The 25,685-nt window shown below is 32.3% G+C and overlaps 2 protein-coding genes across 2 annotated transcripts; both read left to right on the top strand.

Moving 5' to 3' along the window:
• Positions 1 to 6,850: 6,850 nt before the first annotated feature.
• On the top strand, positions 6,851 to 20,322 carry LOC143042953 (uncharacterized). Its single transcript, XM_076215458.1, has 7 exons — positions 6,851 to 7,502; positions 9,097 to 9,340; positions 13,837 to 13,988; positions 16,953 to 17,023; positions 18,281 to 18,367; positions 18,886 to 18,975; positions 20,236 to 20,322. Exons 1-7 carry the CDS (start codon positions 7,484 to 7,486, stop codon positions 20,320 to 20,322), a joined length of 750 nt encoding a protein of 249 aa, XP_076071573.1. The 5' UTR covers positions 6,851 to 7,483.
• LOC143084983 (uncharacterized) lies at positions 18,890 to 24,011 on the top strand. The gene is made up of 5 exons (XM_076261099.1): positions 18,890 to 18,975; positions 20,236 to 21,210; positions 21,852 to 22,073; positions 22,784 to 22,932; positions 23,776 to 24,011. The coding sequence occupies exons 2-5, from the start codon at positions 20,365 to 20,367 to the stop codon at positions 23,858 to 23,860; spliced, it is 1,302 nt and encodes a 433-aa protein (XP_076117214.1). The 5' UTR covers positions 18,890 to 18,975; positions 20,236 to 20,364; the 3' UTR covers positions 23,861 to 24,011.
• The last annotated feature ends 1,674 nt before the right edge of the window (positions 24,012 to 25,685 follow it).

The raw sequence follows: 25,685 nt of genomic DNA, 5'->3' as shown, positions 1-25,685 counted from the left end.
AACAGGAAATATTTTTTTTCACAAAATTTCCTTCTAGATACTAGATTTTGATCATAAACAAGCTTTGTCCACGTTTGGATAGGTTAAGAATGTTATTATTTTTTTTAAAAACTTTTACCACCTAACTGGCAGAAAACCAAGTTCGACGACGGAATGTAGGATCAATATGTCTCGCTCTTGCGACAAAAATCGCAGGCTCGACAAAAAATATGTCATCCTTATAAAGCCAAATGACACGATGCGCACGGATACTTAACTGAATGTATAATTTATACGGGACTAGGTAATCATTACTGATAATTGTTGTATCATATTACGATTTTGCGGTGTTGGTGTCCGTAAATATCCTGTTTTTACCAATACATTGTTTTAATTTTATCTTTCACGTTTTAAACTTTCTAATATTATACATACTTCACCATCTTACAAGAGCCATTTATTTTTAGCACGTACGCAATCGTGAATCACTGTACTTGTTTCAAATAGTACAGGATGTACGCAGTTTTTTCGTGGAACTTTCTAATACCTTCAAACATTCAGGATGTTATTTGCATACCAAATGCAACCGTTATTTCCCTCGTGTATTTCATTTCTTTGATCACTTGAAGTTTCCTATAGGTCGAGTAACACCCTTAAGGTCAACAAACTGTAAATGAAGCTTTTGCATACAATTGGGCACGTAGAGCTACAAAATTAATGTTAATAAAAAAAACATTTATCTGTTACACTTGCTTAAATAGTGTTGAATGCAAATCGTTTATATCGTTCAACAATTTAAATTTGTATAGAACGCACATATTCCCAAAATTTATTTTTCTTGTTAGATCTTACTTTACTGAACAGTATTACTGTTTACAGTTTATATCTATCTATATCAATATTCAAGATAATAACAAATAACTGCAAAATTTCCTTTAAACTACCAATTTAGTGGCAGCAACCTAACAATGGTATGTGCGATTCGTCTGAAAATTTCAGGGCTGAAAGATCTTGACGAATTGAACAATTTTACCCTCTGTTGGATTTGCATTCGACCTCTATGTTCTGTTTTAGCCATGACGGCCATGTTTGTAGATGCATCAAAATTTACAAACAAGATACCCTAAGAAACATTTATGCCTCGTTCACAGGGACATTTAATTCGAATTGAATTCGAATCGAATGCGAATCGAATTCGCTAATCGCGTTCACGCACTCTTCTTTTTTTAATTAGAATTGATTCGAATTAACTAATTCGAATTAGTCAATTCGCATAAGAAATACGTTTTTGTAAATACGAATTAAAAGTTAACGTCGTTTGGACAATTCGAATTAGAATTAACGTTAGGACGTAAAACGTTTCGAATGCGAATTAAACTAATTCGAATTAGTTAATGCGAATCGAATTCGAATTACGTGTGAACTCAGCATTAGTTAACGTTTGTAGGTATTTGGCACAGTGGTTTCAGAGGAGAAGATTTTGAAATAGTTTACGACGACAGACGGCGACGGACGCATAGTGATAGTAAAAGCTCACATGAGGCCCTTCGGGCCCCGGTGAGATAAAAAGGTGATGTTACAATTTGATTTTTACTTATTTAAATAATTTACGTGATTAAAACTGCGGTTCTGAACCCTATTCTTTTAATAAAAAATCGTGTTGGGAAATAATAATGTATGTACATTTTTGCTATTAAATATTGAAAACTTGTTTTGAGGTCGCTTATTGAGTTAGGTAAATAAAAGTATGTCGTATTGATTCTATAAACGGAAAAAATATACTAGTAAACAAGAGGCAAATAAAGTATTTCCTAAATAAATAACACTCGACACACCACTTAAAAACACACTTATAGATTGCTTAATTCTTTCCTGAAGATGAATTGTTATTCAAAACCACGTGATAAACAGACGTCAGAACTCAACAAGGAAGAAAGCGTTTCTTCCTTCGCATAATTCTGAGAAACGCAATTTATAGTTTCAATAACGTAAACAGGAACAAACTGTTCTTATTTTCTAAAAATCAAATGTAAAATGAAACCACGTGACGACAAAGGTATATCTTGCTCTAGTGTCCGACATATCCAGCTCCAAGTCGGCAACGTCAAGATGCAGTTTATGTCTCATAAAAACCATAACTGATGATACTATACTTAACATAAAAAATACATTGAAAGATTTATAAAAGAATTGCCAACAAACCAACTCTCACGGGTGTCATTCGGGTTAACGAGAGAAATGATCGTGAAAGAATATCTAACGGCGGTCAAGTATTGAGAGACGATCGTGAAAGCTCTGGTAACGGATCGTGAAAGACATTTAATGTAAATTCTAGTTCAGAATCTTTGAAAGAATCGCTTAATTTTCAAAACGCGCAACAAATCCGAACAAAAAATTTTGTGTGTCAAAATGGTCTAACTTCCTCAACATAACTGTGAAATAAGATCGAGAAAATATGCAGTACTTTATGAAAAAAAACACAAAAAGCGCAATGCATGTCTATGAAATTAATTACAAATAACACGCTTTATGTACCTATAATGGTCATATTTCAGTTGATCATGATGTATTTGAAATTTAATCTTTGGTGTATCTGATTGTACAGTAAAATTAAAGTATGTTCTTCCCTTAAAAGCATTAATTTGTATATGAAAACCATGAATTTGTTGAATTTCCATCAAACTTGATCGTGAAAGATCAGGCAACGCATTATTTTGATCGTGAAAGATAATGCGTGACCAGTCTTAATACTAGTAATCAGAAATCAGTATTTCTTTTACCATTTGATAAACCTGCAACTGGTTGAAGCCTGTAACTATTTTGATAAGGATGAAATTAAAACTATTTTTTTTTCTATTCAACCCTTTATCTCGAAAGTTAAAAAATAACAACTAAAAACGTGTCTAAATAAGTGTGAACGATTCAGCTCTGAGAATCGGCCAAGTGCAATTCATGCAGACCGACACTTTTTAGCCAATAATATGGATATTCAACGTTTAAACCAAAACGATATCCATCAAACAAAAAATTACAGCAAAACAGCATGCATCTTTCATGAGTAATTTGAGATTGAACGATAACCAACATTTTGTGCAACAGTACTTTCTTATGTTCTTTATATACAACGCAGATGTGGATTGATTTAACCATACACTACAGACTATAGAATACCAGAGCGCAAATGCTGCAATGTCTCGTCTGCTTTACTTATGATATAAAAAAGAAGATGTAGTATGATTGCCAATGAGACAACTATCCACAAAAGACCAAAATGACACAGACATTAACAACTATAGGTCACCGTACGGCCTTAAACAATAAGCAAAGCCCATACCGCATAGTCAGCTATAAAAGGCCCCGATAAGACAATGTAAAACAATTCAAACGAGAAAACTAACGGCCTTATTTATGTAAAAAAATGAACGAAAAACAAATATGTAACACATAAACAAACGACAACCACTGAATTACAGGCTCCTGACTTGGGACAGGCACATACATAAATAATGTGGCGGGGTTAAACATGTTAGTGGGATCCCAACCCTCCCCCTAACCTGGGACAGTGGTATAACAGTACAACATAAGAACGAATAGTACATTTGTTGAACGTCTATAATATCAAGGGTTTTACTAGCAGTGTCAAATGCGCTTAAGATTGTCAATGGTTCATAAAAAGAGTTCAAGGTCAGAATACCATGTCATACAGATCTCTACATATATCCCGTACACCAAATAAATGTGTTCCGATCCTTACAGTGCCTAAGAAACTGACAAATGTAAAAGTTATGATTGGCCAATTAATTCGGAACGTAAGGTCAAAAGTATATGAACCCTGACCGACAGCCAGACATAGACATCTTACTATCATTCGATATATCAAATACAATTGACGTCATCATGGTCATATATGAAACATGCAGACAGACATGTACACCATACACGAAATACCTTGGCGCTATAGCATACAGGTATATATCCAAAAGGCTAAACAACATAAACCGAACATCGCCGATTAATGCATGATAATGAGTTCGATGATATTTGAAACCTTCCAGAAGTCGAAAATGTACACCTTACAATCATAACAACAGACAGTTATCCTAAAGCTTAACGAATCCGCTATACGGACTTGACCACAAAAATGAATCTTCATCCATGAAATGAGGCAAATTCGGGGTCAGGTGAATCTTGTCTGACGGACATGTAGTTTATAGGATCCAATATACAAAATGTGGGTATCCTATAACTCGTGATAAGTGAGTACTTCACATGACAATAAAAAGATTCATCTTACAAGCATCCAACTATTTTACATTTCATTTTCTGAAAATATTAATACTTTGAAATGCTTAAACCTATTGAGGATGTTGACCTATCTAGCTTTTCTCAGGCCTAGAACAAAAATAAATTATGATATAATTGAAGAATAATTTGAACATCTTCGTAGCATCAGATATCAGATCTTTCGCGATCCTTTTCACGATCTTCAAAAATGCGGTACGTGATCTTTCACGATCCGAAAAATCAATTTTTGTGTGATTAGTTCTTTATTTACCAAGTTTCAGATTATGTTTATACAAAATAACTATGAGAACCATTTGATTAATTCAAATAGAATGCACTTATTCGGATAAAAGTAGTTTTTCTAGTCGAATTTGTAAAAAAAATCATGTTTGTTAACATTTTTTATGTCATTGAAATGTCGATTTAAGCCACCTGCCTTTTGTTGTTTTGTAATAACTATGTACTTTTAAAACTGGATATTCTCACATACTGATCATAATGTTGAACCATTTTGACAGACAGTTTTATTTTGTCGTTAATTTGTCTATGTAATTAATTAAATTAGAATATTTATTAACCTTTCATATGTCTTCTCGATTAAATGTCTTTCACGATCCGTTACCAGAACCTTCACGATCGTCTCTCAATACTTGACCGCCGTTAGATATTCTTTCACGATCATTTCTCTCGTTAAACCGAATGACACCCGTGAACTCTTGTAGAAGTAAAAAAAAAAGAGACCAAAATACAACTATAAACTACCGTGACACGGCCCAGAGAGTCGGGTTGGATACTGACGCAAAATACCCCCCCCCCCACCCCCCTAATATTTACTTTCTCGAAGATATGTTAACACAATAAACAAGAATATGTCAATTTGACACAGCGGGACGCATTTCTGTTAAGTGAACCGTGTAATCTTAAAACCCTTGTTTGCTTCATTTATAGATATTAACCAGTTCACTTTATAATGAACATTCAATTTGGTGCATGAAGGTTGGTACCAATTAAAACGTTTAAACTCACTGCGAGGATATCACCAGCCCAGTAGTCAGTACTTTTTGTGCTGACATGGATAATCATTGATATGGTTATATTTATAAATTAACTGTTTACAAAATTTATAATTTTTGAAATACTAAGGCTTTTCTACCTCCAATCTAATTAAAAACCGATCTCTCATCGCTCCTGTTTCTGATATGTCGCGTTAATTAAAAACCGATCTCTCATCGCTCCTGTTTCTGATATGTCGCGTGGGAGATCTAACGAAACCGGCTTTGAGGTCACATGTGAGTGAACTAAAAGTTATGAATTTATAAAGATATGCAAATGAGTTGATGACCTATTAATAAGCCAATCAAAAAAGTTTATGAATTATTTTGACTGACGATTTCGTCGTAAATAAAATGAGTTACATCCCTTTGCCTTACGTTAAACTTCCAAGATCGTGGAAGACTCAATTTCATTGGTCGAAAAAGACACACCTACGAGGTCACTCACATGTGACCTCAAAGCGGGTTTCGTTAGATCTCCAACGCGACATATCAGAAACAGGAGCGATGAGAGATCGGTTTTTAATTAGATTGACGCGACATATCAGAAACAGGAGCGATGAGAGATCGGTTTTTAATTAGATTGTTCTACCTCAGGCATAGATTACCTTAGCTGGATTTGGCTAAACTTTTAGGAATTTTGGTCCTCAATGCTCTTCAACTTCGTACTTTTTTGGCCTTTTTAACTTTTTGGGATTCGAGCGTCACTGATGAGTCTTTTGTAGACGAAACGCGCGTCTGGCGTATATACAAAATTTTGTCCTGATATCTATGATGAGTTTATTTGCACCTGTCCGAAGTCAGGAACATGATGTTCGGTGGTTGTCGTTTGTTGATGTGGTTCATCAGTGTTTCTCGTTATTATTTTTTTTAATGTAGGTTAGAACATTGGTTTTCCTGTTTAAAATTTTACACTAAGCATTTTTGGGTCCCTTTATAGCTTGCTGTTCGGTGTAAGCCAAGGCTCCGTGTTGAAGACCGTTCTTTGACCTACAATGGTTTACTTTTATAAATTGTGATTAGGATGTCATTGGCACTCATATCACATCTTCTTATATCTATGTCAACGAAGTTTCATCTGGATGTAACAACAAACAATTTTAACCAAACTTTAAGCTAAGGGACGGAAGAACTTACAGGCAGACTCACATAGCCTCTGGACAATCATCGTCAGGGCATAAAAACCTGCACACACAGTGAACCTATCTACAACAAGAGTGCACACGCTGAAATGTCTCGCCTTCTTTACTAATCATTGATATTATGTTGAGTCCTAAATATAAAGCTTTATTACAACTGTCACATAATCTCTACATTAACCAAGAAAACTAAACATTGATCAATGAACCATAAAAATGAGGTTAAGGTCAAATGAACCATACCAGGCAGATATGTACAGCTAACCATACAACGAATATAGTTGACCTATTGCTTATAAATTAAGAAAAACAGACCAAAACACAAATACTTTTTTTTGAGACAGTGTCAGTAACTATCAAGTATTGTCCTTATTATGACCGGAAAGTGAAAAAAAATATTTCCTTTTGATGTTTTGATATATGGTAGCATACATGATTGGTAATTCATATACATGTTACTGAAGTTGTATATCCACTGTTTCCATGGTAACGGATAAACAATTTTGTTGAAAAATGTGAAATGTTACAGTATTGTGTTTTATTTTGATATAGATTACAAATAAAAAAAATATTGCTCAGACTGATTGAATGTGACATTTTCAAGTGTTCATAGTGATTAATAGCCCAAAAATATGTGTTAATTTGTTGTTTGTTAGATAAAATGGTCCTTTTTGATTCGAAATCAGATTTTTTCTTGACTTCTGTGAAATGATAAAACTCAAAAACGCAACACAGTTGTGGAAATATACAATATGTACTCCAAAATGAATGATTTGGACTAATAAGTTCAAAAATAAAAATTGGTAGCCAGCAACTAGAAAAGACATAATTTGATTCAGAACATAGTAGTAAAAGTGCATGTATTGAAGATGATTATCTCCCCTGATTGAACTCTTCGCCTAGAGATAAACTAAATGCACAGGAAGTTGACAAGATTGTCATTGTCAACAAGCAGACAAGCAGACGGATTTGTTTTTCACACTCTGAAGCAATGATAATGTGGAACAGGAGGAGGAATCATTATAAAACATGACAGAAAACAATGCCTGTAAGTTTCTTTAAAATTCATATTTACATTTAAATTCTGTATAACATGTATATACTACTGTAACATGGTAATAAAAAAGTTTCTCAAAAGATAGTTCTAAACTAAGGACTGACTTTGTCTTTGAATATAATCATGATGTCATAATGAAGGGGATAACTGTTTCTTCAGTGTAAACAGGGTCGGATCCAGCCATTTAAAAAAGGGGGGCCCCAACCCAGAGTAAAAAGGGGGGTCCAACTATATGCTCCCATTCAAATGCATTCACCATTGGTATTCATAAAAAAAAAGAGGTTCACATACATGTTTAAACAATGGTTAATTTTTTACACTGTGCCTATGATGGTGATTATGTTTGCTGGTCTGTATGTATGTCTGTTTGTAAGTCTGTACATATGTTAGATGCTCTGTTCCGTATCAGGTTGAAGATTATTAGTTAAAGGTAAATTTACAAGTTGTGCATATTGACTTGTAGTACAGTACACATGATCATTATAGTGCGAAATATTTAAATTTATTTAAGATTTGAATGCTTCTTTTTGTAACTTCATAAGGGTGTAAAAGTGTTGACCGAAGTACATTTTGTATGAAGCGTGTAAGCTCTTCATTCCAAAAATTGGGGCACATTCAACGATTTTACAACCCTATGAAGTTACAAAGAGAAGCATTCAATTCTTATAATTACTTTTTTTAGCTAGGATAAAGAAACCACAAGTCATATCATTTTTTTTAATTTAATTCACCTGTGGACTTTATTGTGGGACCTTGTGTTATTATGACTGATATGTTTTATTGTGTAATGCAATTGCTTAAGGAATAACATGTGATGTTCAGTTAGCCAATCAAAATAATGTATTATAATCATGATAATGAAACATGCATCTACTGTTAGTATTGCCAAATAAAGGTTTTGCCCTAATTTCATTGTTATTGAAAGTAGAATATAGTTCATGCCATTCTATTTTTATACAAATAATCTAATTTGTCCGTAGCTTACTGTTTAAAATACAAATATTATTATTATTCAATAGATCAAGAGTAAAAGAGAGAAAAAAGATACAAAAGGGAAATTCAAACTCATAAGTTGAAAATAAACTGACAAAGCCATGGCTAAAAAAGAAAAAGACAAACATAAGTACATTAAAAGCAACATAGAAAACTAAAGACTGAGCAACACAAACCCCATTGGATGTGAAACTAGGTGCTCCAGAAGGGTAAGCAGATCCTGGTCCACATTTGCAGCAGTCATGTTGCTCATATGAGTACAAACTAGTTGATAAGTTACCTGTTCTATTCATGAAGGGAAAAAAATCTTAAATTGTTTCATCTAGGTAGCAATTATAAATGTGATTATAATTGCCAATAAAACCAGCTTGTACAAATAACATAAAGTATAATTAATCAAATGAAAGTCACTTGATATTGTCTTCAACAATGAGCAAAACACAATCATTTGACAATACTGTATTATAATATAGTAAAGTCTGCTATAAAATTTGCTAAAAGGTGTAAAACAAATTAGTATTAACCATTGTTAACTAAACTTCTCTTAAATACATTCACATTATGATATTAATACATGTATTTGTATTTACAGGCGAGTCTCAATTTGTTTGCAGTTTTGTTAATTCAACAGTACAGCAGTGTGGCTTAATTGAATATAAAAAGACCTGGCCAAGTCGAATTCTTCCCCTAACATGTTGTAAAGATTCAGTGGACTCACATCTTTACAAATATTCAATAAGTCGTAGGAGAATTGACAGTGAAAGTTCATTATTGAAGATAAGAGCTGGTCTTTTTGAGGAAGATGATGATACGCTAACTATATGCCCGAAACACAGGTACCTAGGCTACTTTTATTTTAAGAATAAGAATAACTTTCCAGAACTTGAGCCCTTGTCTATCCAAATTATGATTATTTTTTTAAAGTTGTAACTGCTGAAAATGTCAATTACCACATTCCTGATAGGATTTGTGCAATGACCCCATGTATATGAGAAAAAAAATTGAGATGTGCTATAAAGATTAGGGTAACTAGATCATTGTATTTATTTGAGTCTAAAAAATAAGTTGTTCTTAGAAGAAAAAAAGTCAATCCACCCTCAAATGAACAATCTGTACTGAAGTAATAACAAGATTTTTTCTGACTCCCGGCCCCGGCGCCATAAAACTTTTTTTTGCTGAGTAAAAAAATATTCTCAGAATGAATTATTTTACTCAGTTAAGAATGAAACCTTTTTTATCCGCCTTAAAAAATATTCTCAACGTTGAGAATATTCTCAGCTGAGAATTTTTTTTCTCAGCTGAGTGTTTTTTTCTCAGTGATGTAAGTGGTAAAATAGTTGTTTGAAAACTAAATCGTATACAAAACTTCTCTAAAACGCAGTTTTATCTCTTAAGAAATAATGTAAAACATAAAAAGAATCTATGATAGATAAGATGACAAGTAGCATTTAGTAAGCATCTGTAACCACAGTCCCGACAAAAAAAGTCACAGAATATAAAGTTGGCAAATAATTTGTGTTATTGTAAGAAATATAGAACTTAATAGATCACGGGGGGGGTAACTTCCTATTATTGGGTATACGGGGATGTGCCAAAAATATGGGTCATAATTTTGCGAGATTTTATATAAAAATGACCCTCCTTTTTAATGACATTCTATATTAAAATGCATTTACGTTTGATAACTGTATATTGATTTGGGGTATGATCTACATATCATATATAAATGCGCTAAATACACCCACACCCACTAAAATCTCACACCCACTTAAACATGCAGTTAATCCCACAATCCATGCGTATATATAACGTTAAAATATATGTGCACCAAACGATGTCAAATCATATATAAAAACTTAAGGGTAGCTGGTATATTTATGAATTATGAGTGACGATGAGTTAGTTCTTATATAAGCATGGGTCATATTTTAAATATTGTATATAAGTATAGGTCATTCTTTCTTAAATATTTATATAACTATAGGTACTGAATTTCAGTGAATGTTATATTAAAATGGGTATGTTTTTTGAGGCAAAAATGGCACACCCCTACCAAAAAAATATCGAAGTTACCCCCCCGTGTAATAGATATTATAAGAGAAAGATCTTGAAATACTTGAGTTATTTACCCGTAGCTTCTTATAAATATGTTTATATATTTTTATATATTTCTTTATTTAGATCTATATTTTGTATTTTTTCAAAAGATAAAATGCAATCTTCGTTGACGTTTACGTGAAGAGTGCTTTCTTTCACGTCCGCACTTTTATCGAGTATGGCGTGCCAAATAAACATTTTAAATATATAATTATTACGGATCAATAACATACATTATGTATTCAGACGACATAAGACACCATGTGACAATTTTAAGAGAAACAGAGCTGCTTTTTTCTCACATCTACAATTGGGAAAAAAAAAAAAAAAAAAAAAAACGACAAACCAAATATTTTTAAATCAATATGAAAGCCAGTAAATAATTTGAATCCGTTTTCAATATTCAAGATACATGTAACTTTAATATTAATATAAATCTGATACAGAATTTAACATGTTTAATACGATTTAACAATTATGCAAGTAGTCATAAAAATTGCTCTGCATAATGAGTTTAATATCATATTGCACAGAAAGAGAAAATAAAAGTACGACGTCGTGTGAGGCATGGCATTTATATTTAATGTTCATTACAGTTATTAACAACACTTTGTACAAATATTATTTTTGAAAACAAAAACAGTTTAATAAAACAAACAAAACTATCCCATTTATTAGGGTATGAAAAGGGGTGTATAATAGGGGAAGATGTTTTATTTTTCTCTATTCAGTAAAAAATATTTTCTGTACTGAAAATTCTGATCATGCATATGGAAATTTCCTTCTGTATCATGATTTTGACATAATAAATGATTTGCCTGGATCAACGACATATGTATGACAACAATACCCCCCCCCCCCTCCCCCGAATCTGCCACTGTAATACTGTACTGCACAAATGATACATTCCTGAATATCAATATTTTAACTAATATCTGTTTAAAACCAAACAGAGAGGGGATTTTTTTAACTTTCTTTGTAAAACTTTTGATATCTAAGATAATGAATAGTAGATAGGATGACATAACATGTGGGTATATTTGATTTATACATGTATTTGGTTTAGTAGATATGTGGTACCGGTACTGCAATCTAATTGATGTACCAGTAGTAAATTGTAAAAATAGATTTAAGAGAGAAAAGAAATTGATAAGCCCAACTGTCCAACAAAATATAAAAAATTGCCTATCTATCATCTATTTTGGAGCCTATCTATCATCTATTTTGGAGCATATATTTAAAATTTATTGGAAGAGAACAGAAAAAAAAACCCAAATAATCGAAAACAATGTAATTATCCGTCCTCGAGTATCAGTCAAACAGCCCTTACCAAAAAATGTTGTATTAAATTGCAATGAATTATGGATCTTACAAAACTGGAACATAAGACGTAGTAAGCATGCTGGCAAACGTGAGCTCAGACTTTTTTGATTCTGTAATTCTATTTAAAGTCATAATAAACAAGTGACCGTTGAAAAATAATGTTATTCCAATTCTTGAACCAATGCATACAAACATAAAAAAACTAAGTCTTCTGTGCACGATTTTATCAATTTTTTTTTCGCATAAATTTCGTATAATCGTCATTTTTTTTTCAATCGGTCAGTGTTGTGAAAATATAGCAGGTAATTAAAGTTCGTGTTTTGAAGCCGAAGTTTAACGATTGTCACCTGTTTGTCAACAATCAACCAAAAAAGCATGGATATTGAGCACGTGCTTAACATGTACAATCAGATATAATAGTTTATTTTAAGGACATCCATACGTATTGCGATCACCGGATTTTTACGAGATGGGTCACACGGAGGTCACTTTGCATACGGAAAATATGTCGGGGAATTGCTTCCTGGAAGGAAACAATTAGAATAATGTAAACTTCTTCTTAATATGAACAAATTAAAGAATTTTCTTCAGAAAAAAAGTATATCGTACATAAGTTTTATAATGAAAACTATCCATTGAGTTATAAAAAAACATATGCATTATTTTTTTTAATTTCTGACACAATGCTGGAGAAGGATGTTAGGTTGACTTTGTCTGTAATAGTGGACGAAATGATACCTCAAGATTTGTTAACTCCTGATGGAAGATCGTGATTTTTGAGCAAAATACTGATGGTTATGGATGTACAGAAATTGCAATGCTTACGTACATCAATTGACCAATTCCGATTACGACCAGTTCAATATTTCACTCGTTTTAAAATTGAGAATGGAAATGGGGAATGTGTCAAAGAGACAACAACCCGACCATAGAAAAAAAAACAGCAGAAAGTCACCAACAGGTCTTCAATGTAGCGAGAATTTACCTTGTTCTTAATTTTTATATGAGAAAATTGTACATTTTAGCACCCCATTTTTCAGTCATTTCTTTCTTTTTTTTGCACATTTTTTTTTTGGGGGGGGGGGGGGGGGGTATTTTCTTTTCTGTGTTTTTTTTTGGGGGGGGGGGGGGTATTTTCTTTTCTGTTAATCGCCTCGTTTATTTGGGTAATTTCTAAGAAAGATCAAATATTCAAGCGTCAGGCGGGATATGTTAAAAGTGAAGAAGTATCTACAATGAGAAGCTGTTTAATTGGCCGCTTTTTTGTAGTATCTTTTGAAATTTGGTAAGATTAATATGGTACAACCGACTAACAAAGATGGGGTTATCAACTTACATTTTTAATTTTCATGTGCTTTTACAGAATTATGAGACATATTTCAGTCGTTTTACCTTACTCTTATTTTTTATGTAAAAAAATGCACATTTAAGCACCCCATTAATCAGCTTTTTTAGACAACATTGTTTTTGAGTATTCATCCTAAAAAAATGTATGAAAAAAAATATGTTAAGAAATATAGATGTGTATGTTCCTTTGGATAGAATTTTATTTGAGGTGATACGTGAAGTTTTTCATTGCAAATTTTAACAAAAACACTATTAAAATTTGTAATTTTATATCAAATTACCTTAAAAAAAAACATTTAAGATTTTTTTATATACTTAAGTATGGTTTTGGCTATACTCAAATATTTAAGAATATTCTTAACTTTGAGTAAGAAAATATCTGAGAATTTTTTTATGGCGGTGCATTTTGCTGAGAATAAAAAAATTGAGAAAATTCTCAGGCTGAGTAAAAAAACTTTACTCAAATAGTTTTATGGCGCCGGGGCCTGGCTGTTTTTGTTGTGATTTTTACATAAAATTTATTGTTCTAGTAAGTTATTACCTTTTAATTTTTCAATTTCTAAAGGTTTGCTCTTGGTGTTGGTTGGAGACCAAGTACACTATGTTCCATAGGATGGAAATGTACAAACAGTAAGAGCAACTTGAAAGGCACTATCACAAAGGAGCAGTCTATTTTTCTCAAGAAATATCATCATGTCCTACTTGGAATTGGATCAGGTTTGTGCATGCTTACATGTATTTTGTTGCTGTTCCAATTGCCAGTTCATATATATGAATCAAATGTCCATGTGAGCTAGTACCAATAACTTGGTAGTCTGCATGTGACTCTTTGAACAAAAAATCTGATGTACATGTCATTTTGATCCTGATACAGACATACATTTGGTTATCGGAAATTGTGTCACTGAATACAATAAGCTACCCCAGCTAAATAAGACAGACCCCCAATAACAAATGTTACAAACCTGCTCGTGCATTTTTCATTGTTATTCAACGCAAATTTATTTTCTAAGATACCCGGGACGATCCTATTTCACAAAGAATTTCTATTGTCTACTTATTGTACCTCAAACTTATTTACCCGATGTAGGTCTTTAAGTTGAGGTTCAATTCAATAAAAGTTAATCGGGCATGACTAATTAGATACGCCCTCTTAAAATCAGGGGGTCCGAAATAGGATTGGGAAAAACACCCAGCAAAATACCTTAATTTACCATTTCAAGAATTTGTTTGATTCAAAGTGCTTCTGGTTGCTTAAATATCTTCGATCAATAATCTGGCGGTATTTTGTGGAAATAAATAACCTGTCCCGAACCGGGAGATGTTGGCTGCAATAGGAATTAATTTATAAAAAAGTCCATATCTCATTTACTTATAGTGGCCGTTATTGTTTGTAAATTCATGACGTTTTGTATATGACATTCCTCTATCGTGGAGAAAAAAAGGAAGGAGGGCTTACTTAACTTAACGAGTTCGATCATTATGGTTCAAATCTATTCTATTACGGCATACGTTTTACCTCTAACGAACGCTCTGCCTTATTGTTAAAAGTGCCACTCTAAATTTGTAAACACCTGCTTCAAATTGATCCACTTTGAATCTAGTCGTGAATATGCATGACATATTTGCCACTGGACACAAAGGAGCAATAAATTAATCAGCTTCATTTAGTGATTTATAATAATTTGTCCTCAGTTGATTATAGTCTCAAACAGTTTTACAATTTTTATATATTTCATTTTTATTTACATTTGAATTTTTATGCGTAAATCTTAGCATTTCTTCCATAATTTTTCTCTTTGCATTTAATCTTTTTTTTTTAATATTAAAAAAACGTTGTCATAGTACACACTAAGGGTTACATTGTATAATTTCTAGCAAAACTAACAGGGGAGGGACTACATCAGAAAAACAATCTTCATTGAGTTGCAATAACTCATATATTGAAGCATACAATGACGGCTCCCTCGTCTAGGTGACAACATTTGCTGTTTGAAGTTTATTTATATCTCAGACTGGTATAATAGTTGTCATAAAAGGAGGAAAAAATGATAAAAAAAGGTTGACAACAATTTATAAAAAAGATTCAACTTATTTTGAGTGTTTCATTTCTTTTTATATTGTCTTGCTGATCGGTTTTGTTATATATTTTTTTTCATCTACTATTGTTCTAGCAAAAGTCACAAAAATGTTGTTAAAATCAGCCATGCGACTTATAATTATTTAAAAAGATTAAGCTGACTTTTCTTGTTGTTTATACATTTCAATCATTCAACTCGCGTGTAGATTGTCTTCCCTCTAATGTTTTTTAAGGTAAAGATAGCGTGGAATTCTCACTGCACCAGACATCTGATATACATTCCTATTATATTTTGATCGGACAAAGCTGCGTATTTATATAACCAATAAGCCAAACGAACGCACCCATTTAGCAAGGGTATACTGTAGAACGGGAGAGGTTTAGAGATGTAAATATTTCTATACCCAAGCAAAGCTTGGTTTTGAATAAAAGGAGATAAAGGTATACATTAATGCGACAGCAACCCAAAGACACAGATAAATAAAAATATTTAGAGTCAACATTCGGTTTTTTTTTATAGAACATTCCGTATACAGAATAATAAGCTCAAAACCGACCCATGACTAAATAATAGTTATACGGAGTTAATTCAATATTTTCCGTCAGATATTATATATCCGAAAAGGCACATTTGATTTACTATTATTTACCGTGAAAGATAATAATCCCAATAATCACAAGTGTTTGAAACAATTCACCTGCCATTTTTTAATTTTGATTGGTGAAAATTTAAGAAGTTTTAATATATACTAGCAAAAGAAAAACACTTCACTGTATAATAAAACGGTAAAATAAATAATGATAATGGATGACGACCAGCGGCGAATAAAACTAATATTTAGGACGATTATGTGAAATATAATAAGAGCATTAACCCCGTTTTTTATTAGACTGACAAGCTGAGTCTTTTTTTATCGTGTAAGTTCACAAGATATTAGTTCGTAGGAAGAAATGGAATACCAATTTAATTAACGTCTTTGTTTGACCCGTTCGAGATTCGAACAAATTTAATGACCTCCCGCTCTCGAGGCGAACGCCCCCACACGAGACCAACCACAGCAGTAGTGATCGGTAGTACAGAATATCATACCAAAAACTAAAGTACAATACACAATACAGTTTCACAGAATTCTTACAGTTACTAAAGCGAGCTAAAAGTATCTAACCTAAAATGGATGCGTGAAATGATATTGTAATTAAACTGGATGATCGACTTCAGGGTAGATTTTATGAATCAAATTAAAAACTCTTGCACCTATTGTACGACCTACCTATTGTTTTTAAATTTATGTGTTATAGTCATTAACAGGCATGACATATTTGCTACTGGACTTAAAGAAAACAACAATCAATCAATTTGATTAATATCTCTGTTACAGTACTAGTACTTGGCACACAAAGACAAGATCTTGTAAAACTTGGGACATGCATATATAAAAAAAAATGAACCACCCCTTTTGTACTATCATTTATAAGCAAATTAGGCCAAGGAGCCAGGAGAAGTGAATCAGCCCTATGATCATTCTTATTTTTTAAATGAAAATGAATGTTTTGAAATATGCTTTCTTGCTACAATTGAATTTTCAATTTCAATTTTACAGGGGTGTGTTCCAGATGCAGAAAAGAACTTGTTCAAAGAATGGCAGACAAGGAAAACAGAGTTGAACCAAATGTAAGTCAAAACAAGGATATGAAAATTTTTTACCAGTATGTTCTATTCCTATCAAAAAAAATATAATTTAACGTTCTGTGCTCTTTTGCTTTAAATCAGTTCCCGTTAAGACATTATTGCTTTTCAAGTAGAAATCACCCAAAAACTATTGGCCTACTTTTGATTATTGGAAGCAACATAAATCTGTTTATCTGGAGTTATAGATTGATATTCAGGTTGCATTGGTAACTATGCCACCTATATTAGATGTGTACGTCTGCTCCTTCATATAATTTCCTACTAGATACATGTGATAATGGAACATGTTTCAATTGTTTGACACAATGGAATACTGACTGAAGCATATTAAACTTTCTATATATATATTTAAACTTTCTATACTGACAGGTTCATTTAACTCATTATTGCAATAGGGCTTAAGATAAAACCTTTACAGCTGATTTCCTAATGCTTGCAAAGTAAAACTTTGGTTGGCTTGCTTGCTGTTTATACAAGCTTTGTAGATAAGATTGACATCTTATAACAATATATTTATAGGCAAAGTTTAACTTGTAAATATCATATCCTAATATGATTGTACATGCAATATACAAACAAAGCAAGCGAGCTAACCAAAGTTTTGCTCTACATGTATTAGGAAAATAGCTGTAATTTATAATTCAGCTGACAGCTAATATTTATTAAAGTATGGAAATTCATATTTACTTAAGATTTGAATTTCATTTGTTGATTTAGTTCAGAGCAGGATTCATAATAATATCCACTAACATCTTCTGGTCTAGATATGCATGTAATATTTTCCCATGGACTTTGAACATTAATGGACAATGATTCATCTACCCACCCCTTATTATATACATGTATTAGTATTTACAATTATTCTAATAATTAAACCATTTTGTAAGACATTTCAGTCAATGACCTTCTTTGGTTTCTCTATTATCCTTCTATGTCACCTACATAGACATATGAAAATAAAAATATGCAGTATCATGGTATGTTTGCCAATGAGACAACTATCCACCAAAGTTCAATAACCGTTTCACAGATGATATTAGATATGCAACTTATATTGTAACTTCCATGCCCTTCCCTTTTCATGAATATGACCTACCAAATAAGACCATTTACCAAGTTTGTAATAAAAAGGAGAAAACCTATATGTTTAGTCAGCTATAAGTAAGAATGGTCAGTTTATAGTTGTAAAGATGAGATAAATGTGTGTGTTCATCTTTTTCACTCTGTTATCCTTTTCAGCCTTCAAGTAGCATGAATAGTAATTGCAATGTTGAAGTTTCTGAGTCTACAAATGCTGAATTTATAATGGAAGAAACAAAAGAAGAGGCAAGTCTTTTAAACAATTGTTTTAAGAACAATAGTATAATATATACATTCTGTAGTCCTGTAATCATAAAACCAAAGAGGTTACTCTATGTCTATATTCCACAGTTTATGTTTGGTACACACATTATGTTCTGTAAAACTGAGGATAACCATATATATATATAGACCATATATATGGTAACATGCATTATGTGACTATTGCTGTGACTATTGAATGGCAATAGAAAGTCCCATACAGGGTAAAAAAAAAGGGCAGATCACTCATTATTTTGGTAAATTTTCTAAGTTAAAGGAACTTAACTCTGTACAAAATCGTCAGACTGGAACAAAATTTCAAACTTAATCTCATGATAAACAAATATATACCAAATATCAAATCATTATCTTCAAGCATGAAGAAAAAAAGTGTTAAAAACTTGTCAGACAAATAGACAGACAAACCTAAAGTTGCCTACTCTTCATCAGTAGGGGACTAATTAAAATGATAAAATAGATGTAAAGGTATTTTTCTTTTACAGATTTCACAAATTTATGGTTATGGTGAAGTCACACAATGCAAACAGACAGTCCAGGGTGCAAAGAAAGCTGAATTTTTACAGATTGATGAGGTAATAGTCATCATATTCAATCACATTTTGGTAGTCTATATAATTACATTGTTGTATATATATAATAAACCATTTTGATGGTATACTGCTTGCAACTGTATACTCCTGGTTGTCTCCTAAATGATTGAGATTTATACAGAAAGCAGCAATAGTTGAAAAATTAGCTTATTTAGTCTGTGGCGTTCGTTATCCGTCCTCGTCTTTCTTTGTTGTCGTCTGTTAATTATTTCTAACTATAAAAGATGGATGTCATTAATTCTATTCTAGTGGCAATGTTTGCAAGAGAGAGTCTATTATTAATTATGCACATAGAATTAGTTGAGTGACGCAGGCTCTTTAGAGGCTCTATTTTTATAACAGATGAAATCAAATTAATGATTACAATCATATTTATAACTAGGCTTCAAATAAAAAACATGTCAAAAAAATCTCTAATTACTTACTCTTCAACCATATGAAATGAAAATTTTCGTTTTCAATGTTTTCTAGTGTTTATTGAACTAAGTAACCATTAAATCATGTTTATCATATATATTTGAAACAAACCACATATTTTAAGCAAATTGTATTTTGTGATAACATTCTCTGCTTCAAAACTATTTGATTAATCTTTAATGGGACATGCAATTATCAAAGTGGTTTGCAAGGCACTGAGTATGGGTTTTTATGCCCCGCCTACGATAGTAGAGGGGCATTATGTTTTCTGGTCTGTGCCTCCGTTCGTTCGTCTGTGCGTCCGTTCGTCCGAGCGTCTGTACGTCCATCTGTGCGTCCGTTCGCTTCAGGTTAAAGTTTTTGGTCAAGGTAGTTTTAAAAGAAGTTGAAGTCCAATGAACTTGAAACTTAGTACACATGTTCCCCATGATATGATCTTTCTAATTTTAATGCCAAATTATAGTTTTGACCCCAATTTCATGGTCCATTGAACATAGAAAATGATAGTGCGACGTTCAGGTTAAAGTTTTTGGTCAAGGTAGTTTTTGATGAAGTTAAAGTTACATCAACTTGAAACTTGTATATATTTTAGTACACATGTTCCCTTTGATATGATTTTTCTAATTTTTATTCCAAATTAAAGTTTTGATCCCAATTTCACGGTCCACTGAACATAGAAAATGATAGTGCGAGTGGGGCATCCGTGTACTATTGACACGTACATCTTTGTTTAATATTCAATTCTATCAGATATATTGACTTAAATTGTTTTTGAATTTGATACGTCTGAAATTGGAAATTAAATAATTTACATCTATGTTTCAGGAAAATTTGCAAACAGACTGCCTTAGCATGGACAGCATGGATGACTGCATATCAGAATCTGTGTATTCACAGTCATCTCAATATTGAGAGTGGCAAGATTCACAGGAAAGTCCATCTAGAAAAAGGAAAATGTCACTGAATTCTTTTCTGGAAACAGTAGATATAAGTCCTGTGAAAAAAACGTTAACTGTTGACTTTGATCTTGCATCTGAGAGGACAAAAAATGATTATGTCAGGAAAGCAAAAAGAATAATGCACAGTGTACTTGGTATATTGGTTCCACACCAGGAATCACTATTTGAGGAGGTTCTATATGAATCTAATGCATGCAAAGATCAGACTCTTGATTCATTTTCAAAAGCATATAGCAGTATGTCAAGTTGGGGAACACAGAGACAAATTCTCTCTCTTCTAGTACAAGATTACAGTTACAATCAACTCAAAGACTATATTCCAGATTTATCAAGATACAAATTTTCTGCTGCTCGTAAACATGCTGAGGTTGTTGGTGTTGGCAAGCCAGTTTTACAGAAAAAACAATTTAGAGAAAAGGCTACTATTCAACAGATAGAAAACTTTTTAGAGTTCATACTTTCACCAGCTATAATGACTGATTCACCATTTGGAGAATGCACTTATAAAATCTCATCTGGTATTACACTCAAAGTTCCTAAGATTATTCTAAATAGTGTACGTACAAGAACAGTAACACTGTATTTAAAGTATTGTGAAGAAACCCAGAACGCTGATATTCTATCTGAAAGGACTTACATGAGACTGCTTGAAGCCATTGAGCCTAATGTGAGAAAGTCCATGAAAGGTTTAGACAATTTTGCTGCTGATGGTAGCCAGGCTTTCGATAACCTGAAAGCTGTGGTTATGACATTAGGAAAAGGAGGTAAAGGACAAGAATGGGCAGAAAAGATCAGCCATCAGCTCATGGAAGGGAAGCAGTATTTAAAACTGCACTACAAGGTATTTCCATATTATGAACCCCCTTTCTATTTGTAATGTTACACTATTGTTTCAGAAAAGGGTAAAGGTTGGTGAATTACAAATACCGATTATCATCAACATAATTTTGACCTGTCTGTCAGACTACTTGTCTTCAACCATTTTGTTTTGACCAGATAGGTTTTTGTATTAATAACCTTCATTTCTTGATGGATCTCGTTCAAATGTTGTATATATGTCATAATTGTAACTTATTTTTAAATGCAGTCAAACTTTTACTATAAATAAAGGACTGGTATGTTTCAATCAATGTCATATCATATAAAAACAAATAATATGACACTCAGCTAATTAATGATTTGTCAGTAATTATTTAGTAAATAATTTGAGAATCTGGTTGATATTTTTATCATATTTCTTTGTGCATACCAAAATATAAGAAATTGCTGTATTTGTGTATACGAAATATAAAAAATGAAGATGTGGTAGGATTACCAATGAGACAACTCTCCTCAAGAGACAGACTGCCAACAAAATTTACAACTGTATCATGTGTATGTTACTGTACGTCCTTCAACAGTTAGGCTTTTTTTAAACTTTCAGTTTCGTACTGCTTTACTATCTTTATAGGTATAGCTTACAGTATATTTTTTGTTTTTCAGTTACATGTTAGTTTGGACTCAGAAGTTCCTGATCATTGTGGCAGATTTGGCCTGTCATCTGAAGAAAACAGTTTCTGTAGTAAATGTACTCATACCCATCATTTTTCTTGTAATGACTGTGAAGCTCTGACCACTACTTTGAAATTAATAGAGGATGCTGCAGATAGCATAACATATACTAACCAAGAACAACAAGATGACACAAAATACATTATTGTACAGGTATTTATTCAACATTATATAGGGCACTATTTGGTGTTTTTTTTTTTTATATTGGACAGTGTCTACACACTACATGCACTAGGAGACACTTAAAAATTTAGCAAAAAAACATGATAAATGTTCAAAATTATTTAGTCCTAACTACTAAAGCCTTTTGCACATGCCCATATCATGTACACAATTTTAATCATAATCCCAATCCCATACAATATCGAATAGCAGCATTAAATGATTTTTCATTCATTAAGAGTTTGGAACTTTGTTCAGCAAAATTTGTGAAAGAGAGTACAAATTTTGTGTAGCCAACTACTACAGTTTTCTACCTAGATCCCTTAAACTTAAAAGGAAGATTGCACTTATGATGAAATTGTTTGCCTGATATTAAGGAATTGTTTGAGGATTTTTTTCTTATTTGTCCAGATTTGAGAGGTAATTATATAACTTTTCAGTAAAATGTAAAACTTATAGCTGACTATGCGGTATGGGCTTTGCTCATTGTTGAAGGCCATACGGTGACCTATAGTTGTTAATATTTGTGTCATTTTGATCTTTTGTGGTTAATTGTTGTCTCATTGGCAATCATACCACATCTTCTTTTTTATATTTGATGTAATTGCAGTTACATAGTAAACATTCTACATTGATAAGTCACATATTTTGCAACCTGGCTATTTTGAGACTTTGACACATTTTTATTTATTTAATTACAGGGTATTAAAACTATTATAGAGTGGAAGAAACACATTGTGAGATCTGTCAACCAAGACAGGGCAAGAGGGAAAGTTTTAGACACATTGCAACCAAATGAAGCTTTAATTGAAAGAGACTGGGCAATGAAATTTCTTCCATTACAGTATAGGTAAAGACATGTTTTATATATATGTGTGTGTTTTATTAAATTAAATGTATTTTAAATGACTTCATATTTGGTCTGCAACTTGACAGTGAAGAGTTGTAAATTTGGAACTGTCATATAACTACTTCCTGTTTGCAAATACTTTTTTAGCCACATGAAATAGACTATATTTTCACATTTCTTCTACAACTATAATTGCCATATATATATAACAATTACATCAATATTTAGATAATCAGTCCAACAAGTTATAGATGCATATAAAGTTTTGTTATACAATCTACAATCTGACCAAAAATGTGAGTTGGTCATCAAGATTTTATAGTGTTCTGTCTAAATAGAAAATGATTAGCCTTTGTGTATGTCTATATTTTTAGTTTCTGCATTTGAACATCAATACTTTTTACACATTCTGTTTAAAAATAAGGAGATGTGATTAAATACTATCCAAATTAGATCAAAAGGACAAAGATGCAAACAGATACAGGTTACAGCCTTCAACAATGGACAAAATCTATAATGTATTGTAAGCTAAAAAAGGGCTGGTATGACAATATGCAAAACAATGCAACAGAGAAAACTAACATGTACACATAATAAAAGAGAAAAAATAGCAGACAGCAACCCAATCTTAGTTCACTGGATTACAGGTTCTCATTCTTGGACAGGCACAAAAACATATGACAGGACATGCGGTTTACAGTTTTGTGTGTGCTCAACCCCACCTATAAATATGCAAGCACAATCCTTTTTAAAAATTGTTAAAGGCACCTTAACATACATATTTTACTTGAACACCTGTGTTTGTGCTATTTTTTTGTTTTTCAAAGTAAATTTATTTTTCAGAGAATCTCAGTCGAATTGGTTTGCCAAACGTGGTCTTTCCTGGCATGTTAGTAATAACATTCCAAGAAAAAGAAGGAAAAAATAGTTTGACAGTTCTTCACATCTTTGATACTGCTACGCAAGATGCTGTCACTTCCAATGCTATATTGAAAGACCTACTACACCATGTCAATTCCACTAACAACAATGTTGACACTCTGTATTTAAGATCGGACAATGCTGGATGTTACCATTCATCATATGGCATATTGTCAGTCACTGCTCTGAATGACAATCCATACAATATAACAGTCAATAGGATGGACTTTTCTGATCCACAAGGTGGAAAGTCAATTTGTGACAGAAAGGCTGCCCATGTCAAAGCATGCATAAGAAGATATGTAAATGAAGGCAATAATGTAATAACAGCTATAGAATTCAAGTCAGCTGTAGAAAAAACAATGAAAAATGTAAAAGTAGTTGTTGCATTGTCACCTAGTCCCATCAAAAGTTCAAAAACATCCAAGATTGAAAATATAAGTTTTATGTACAATTTTTTCTTCTCAAACAATGAAATTACAGCTTGGAAGCAATTCGAAATTGGCATTGGCAAAGTTTTCTCTTCCAAATCCTTAAATGAAATTCCATCTCTTGTAAAAAAATGTGAAAGTACTGTAATATGGAGAACCATTGCTCAATCATCATTGAATACAAGCATTCCAGTACCCGTAACTAGAAATGAAGAGCTCGAAGAAGAAGACAACATTTGTAGCAATGCATTTACATGTCCTGAAGACGGTTGCATTTCAACATTTTTAAAATATGGACAATTATGTAACCACCTCGACAGAGGTAAACATACATACCCTAAGAATAATTTGAATATAAAGGAGCGTACACAAATCACACATGCTTCTTTAATGGAAAGCAAAAGTTCTGCTGAAAAAGTACTTCATTCTGGTACAACACATGCATTACAAGCAGAATCTACATTAAAGAAAGGATGGGCATTAAAGAATAAGCGAGATGTAAAGAGATTTTCAAAAGAGCAAATAGAATACATGACAGAGAAATTTCAGTTTGGTGAATCTACTGGATATAAGTGTGACCCAGATGATGTAGCAAAAGAGATGAGACATGTAAAGAACAGTAAGGGCATCCGGAAATTCCAACTTGAACACTTTCTTTCTCCTTCTCAAATTGCTAGTTTTTTTAGCAGGCTTTCACTAAAAAAAAGACAGAAAGAAAATGTAGTAAATTTTTGAAAGAAACATTTAAATATATATAATTCACAACAATGTAATTCAATAGCTGAGGCGTACAAGTACTTATGATTGAGTAGTTGTGTGACAGAGAGTGTGTGTGTGTGTGCTAGTTTTGTGACCAAGTGTGTGTGTAGGCACATGTGTGTGTGTCTGTTTATGTGAAAGTTAAGACATTATACTCCATGTACTCGCAGAGCAATATTATGTTTTTCATTTATGTTTTATGTATACTGTTTCTCTGTTTACACGAAACGATTGTCAATACTTTATACAAAGTATAAAAAAAAGTCTCATTCTTTATCCATCATGTCCATGTTTTGACTATGTTAACTTTATACCATCAGAATGTCATCAATGTTTGATACTCATAATAGGCTAATGCATCAAGTTTCTCAGTATTCTGTAGCGCATTCAAGTAATCGTTAAAGAATACAAAACAGTTATTTCATTAAATTTAAAACTTACCAAATTAATTAAGAATATTCCAACATACAAGAATGAATAAAACGCACGTGTTCAAGATACATAATAAACATCTATACCACGTGACATACAATTAAAATAAGTAGAAAAACGTAAACAGAGAGAACGTATGTTTTCCGGATTTTATTGCTATGCAGTTTTTGTAAACTATATAGATTGTAATAATATATTAACCACTTATAA

The sequence above is a fragment of the Mytilus galloprovincialis genome, chromosome 8 (assembly GCF_965363235.1).
Source record: "Mytilus galloprovincialis chromosome 8, xbMytGall1.hap1.1, whole genome shotgun sequence".
NCBI lineage: Eukaryota > Metazoa > Mollusca > Bivalvia > Mytilida > Mytilidae > Mytilus > Mytilus galloprovincialis.
Note: the sequence above shows the minus strand (reverse complement) of the source record. Positions and strands in the feature narration are given on the sequence as shown.

Coding starts and splice junctions, on each gene's coding strand:
- LOC143042953 (XM_076215458.1), top strand. Junction 17,024..18,280: donor AAAACAGAGTTGAACCAAAT/GTAAGTCAAAAC, acceptor TATCCTTTTCAG/CCTTCAAGTAGCATGAATAG. Junction 18,976..20,235: donor AATTTTTACAGATTGATGAG/GTAATAGTCATC, acceptor TCTATGTTTCAG/GAAAATTTGCAAACAGACTG.
- LOC143084983 (XM_076261099.1), top strand. CDS start 20,365: ATGTCACTGAATTCTTTTCTGGAAACAGTAGATATAAGTCCTGTGAAA. Junction 22,074..22,783: donor CAAAATACATTATTGTACAG/GTATTTATTCAA, acceptor ATTTAATTACAG/GGTATTAAAACTATTATAGA. Junction 22,933..23,775: donor TTTCTTCCATTACAGTATAG/GTAAAGACATGT, acceptor TTTATTTTTCAG/AGAATCTCAGTCGAATTGGT.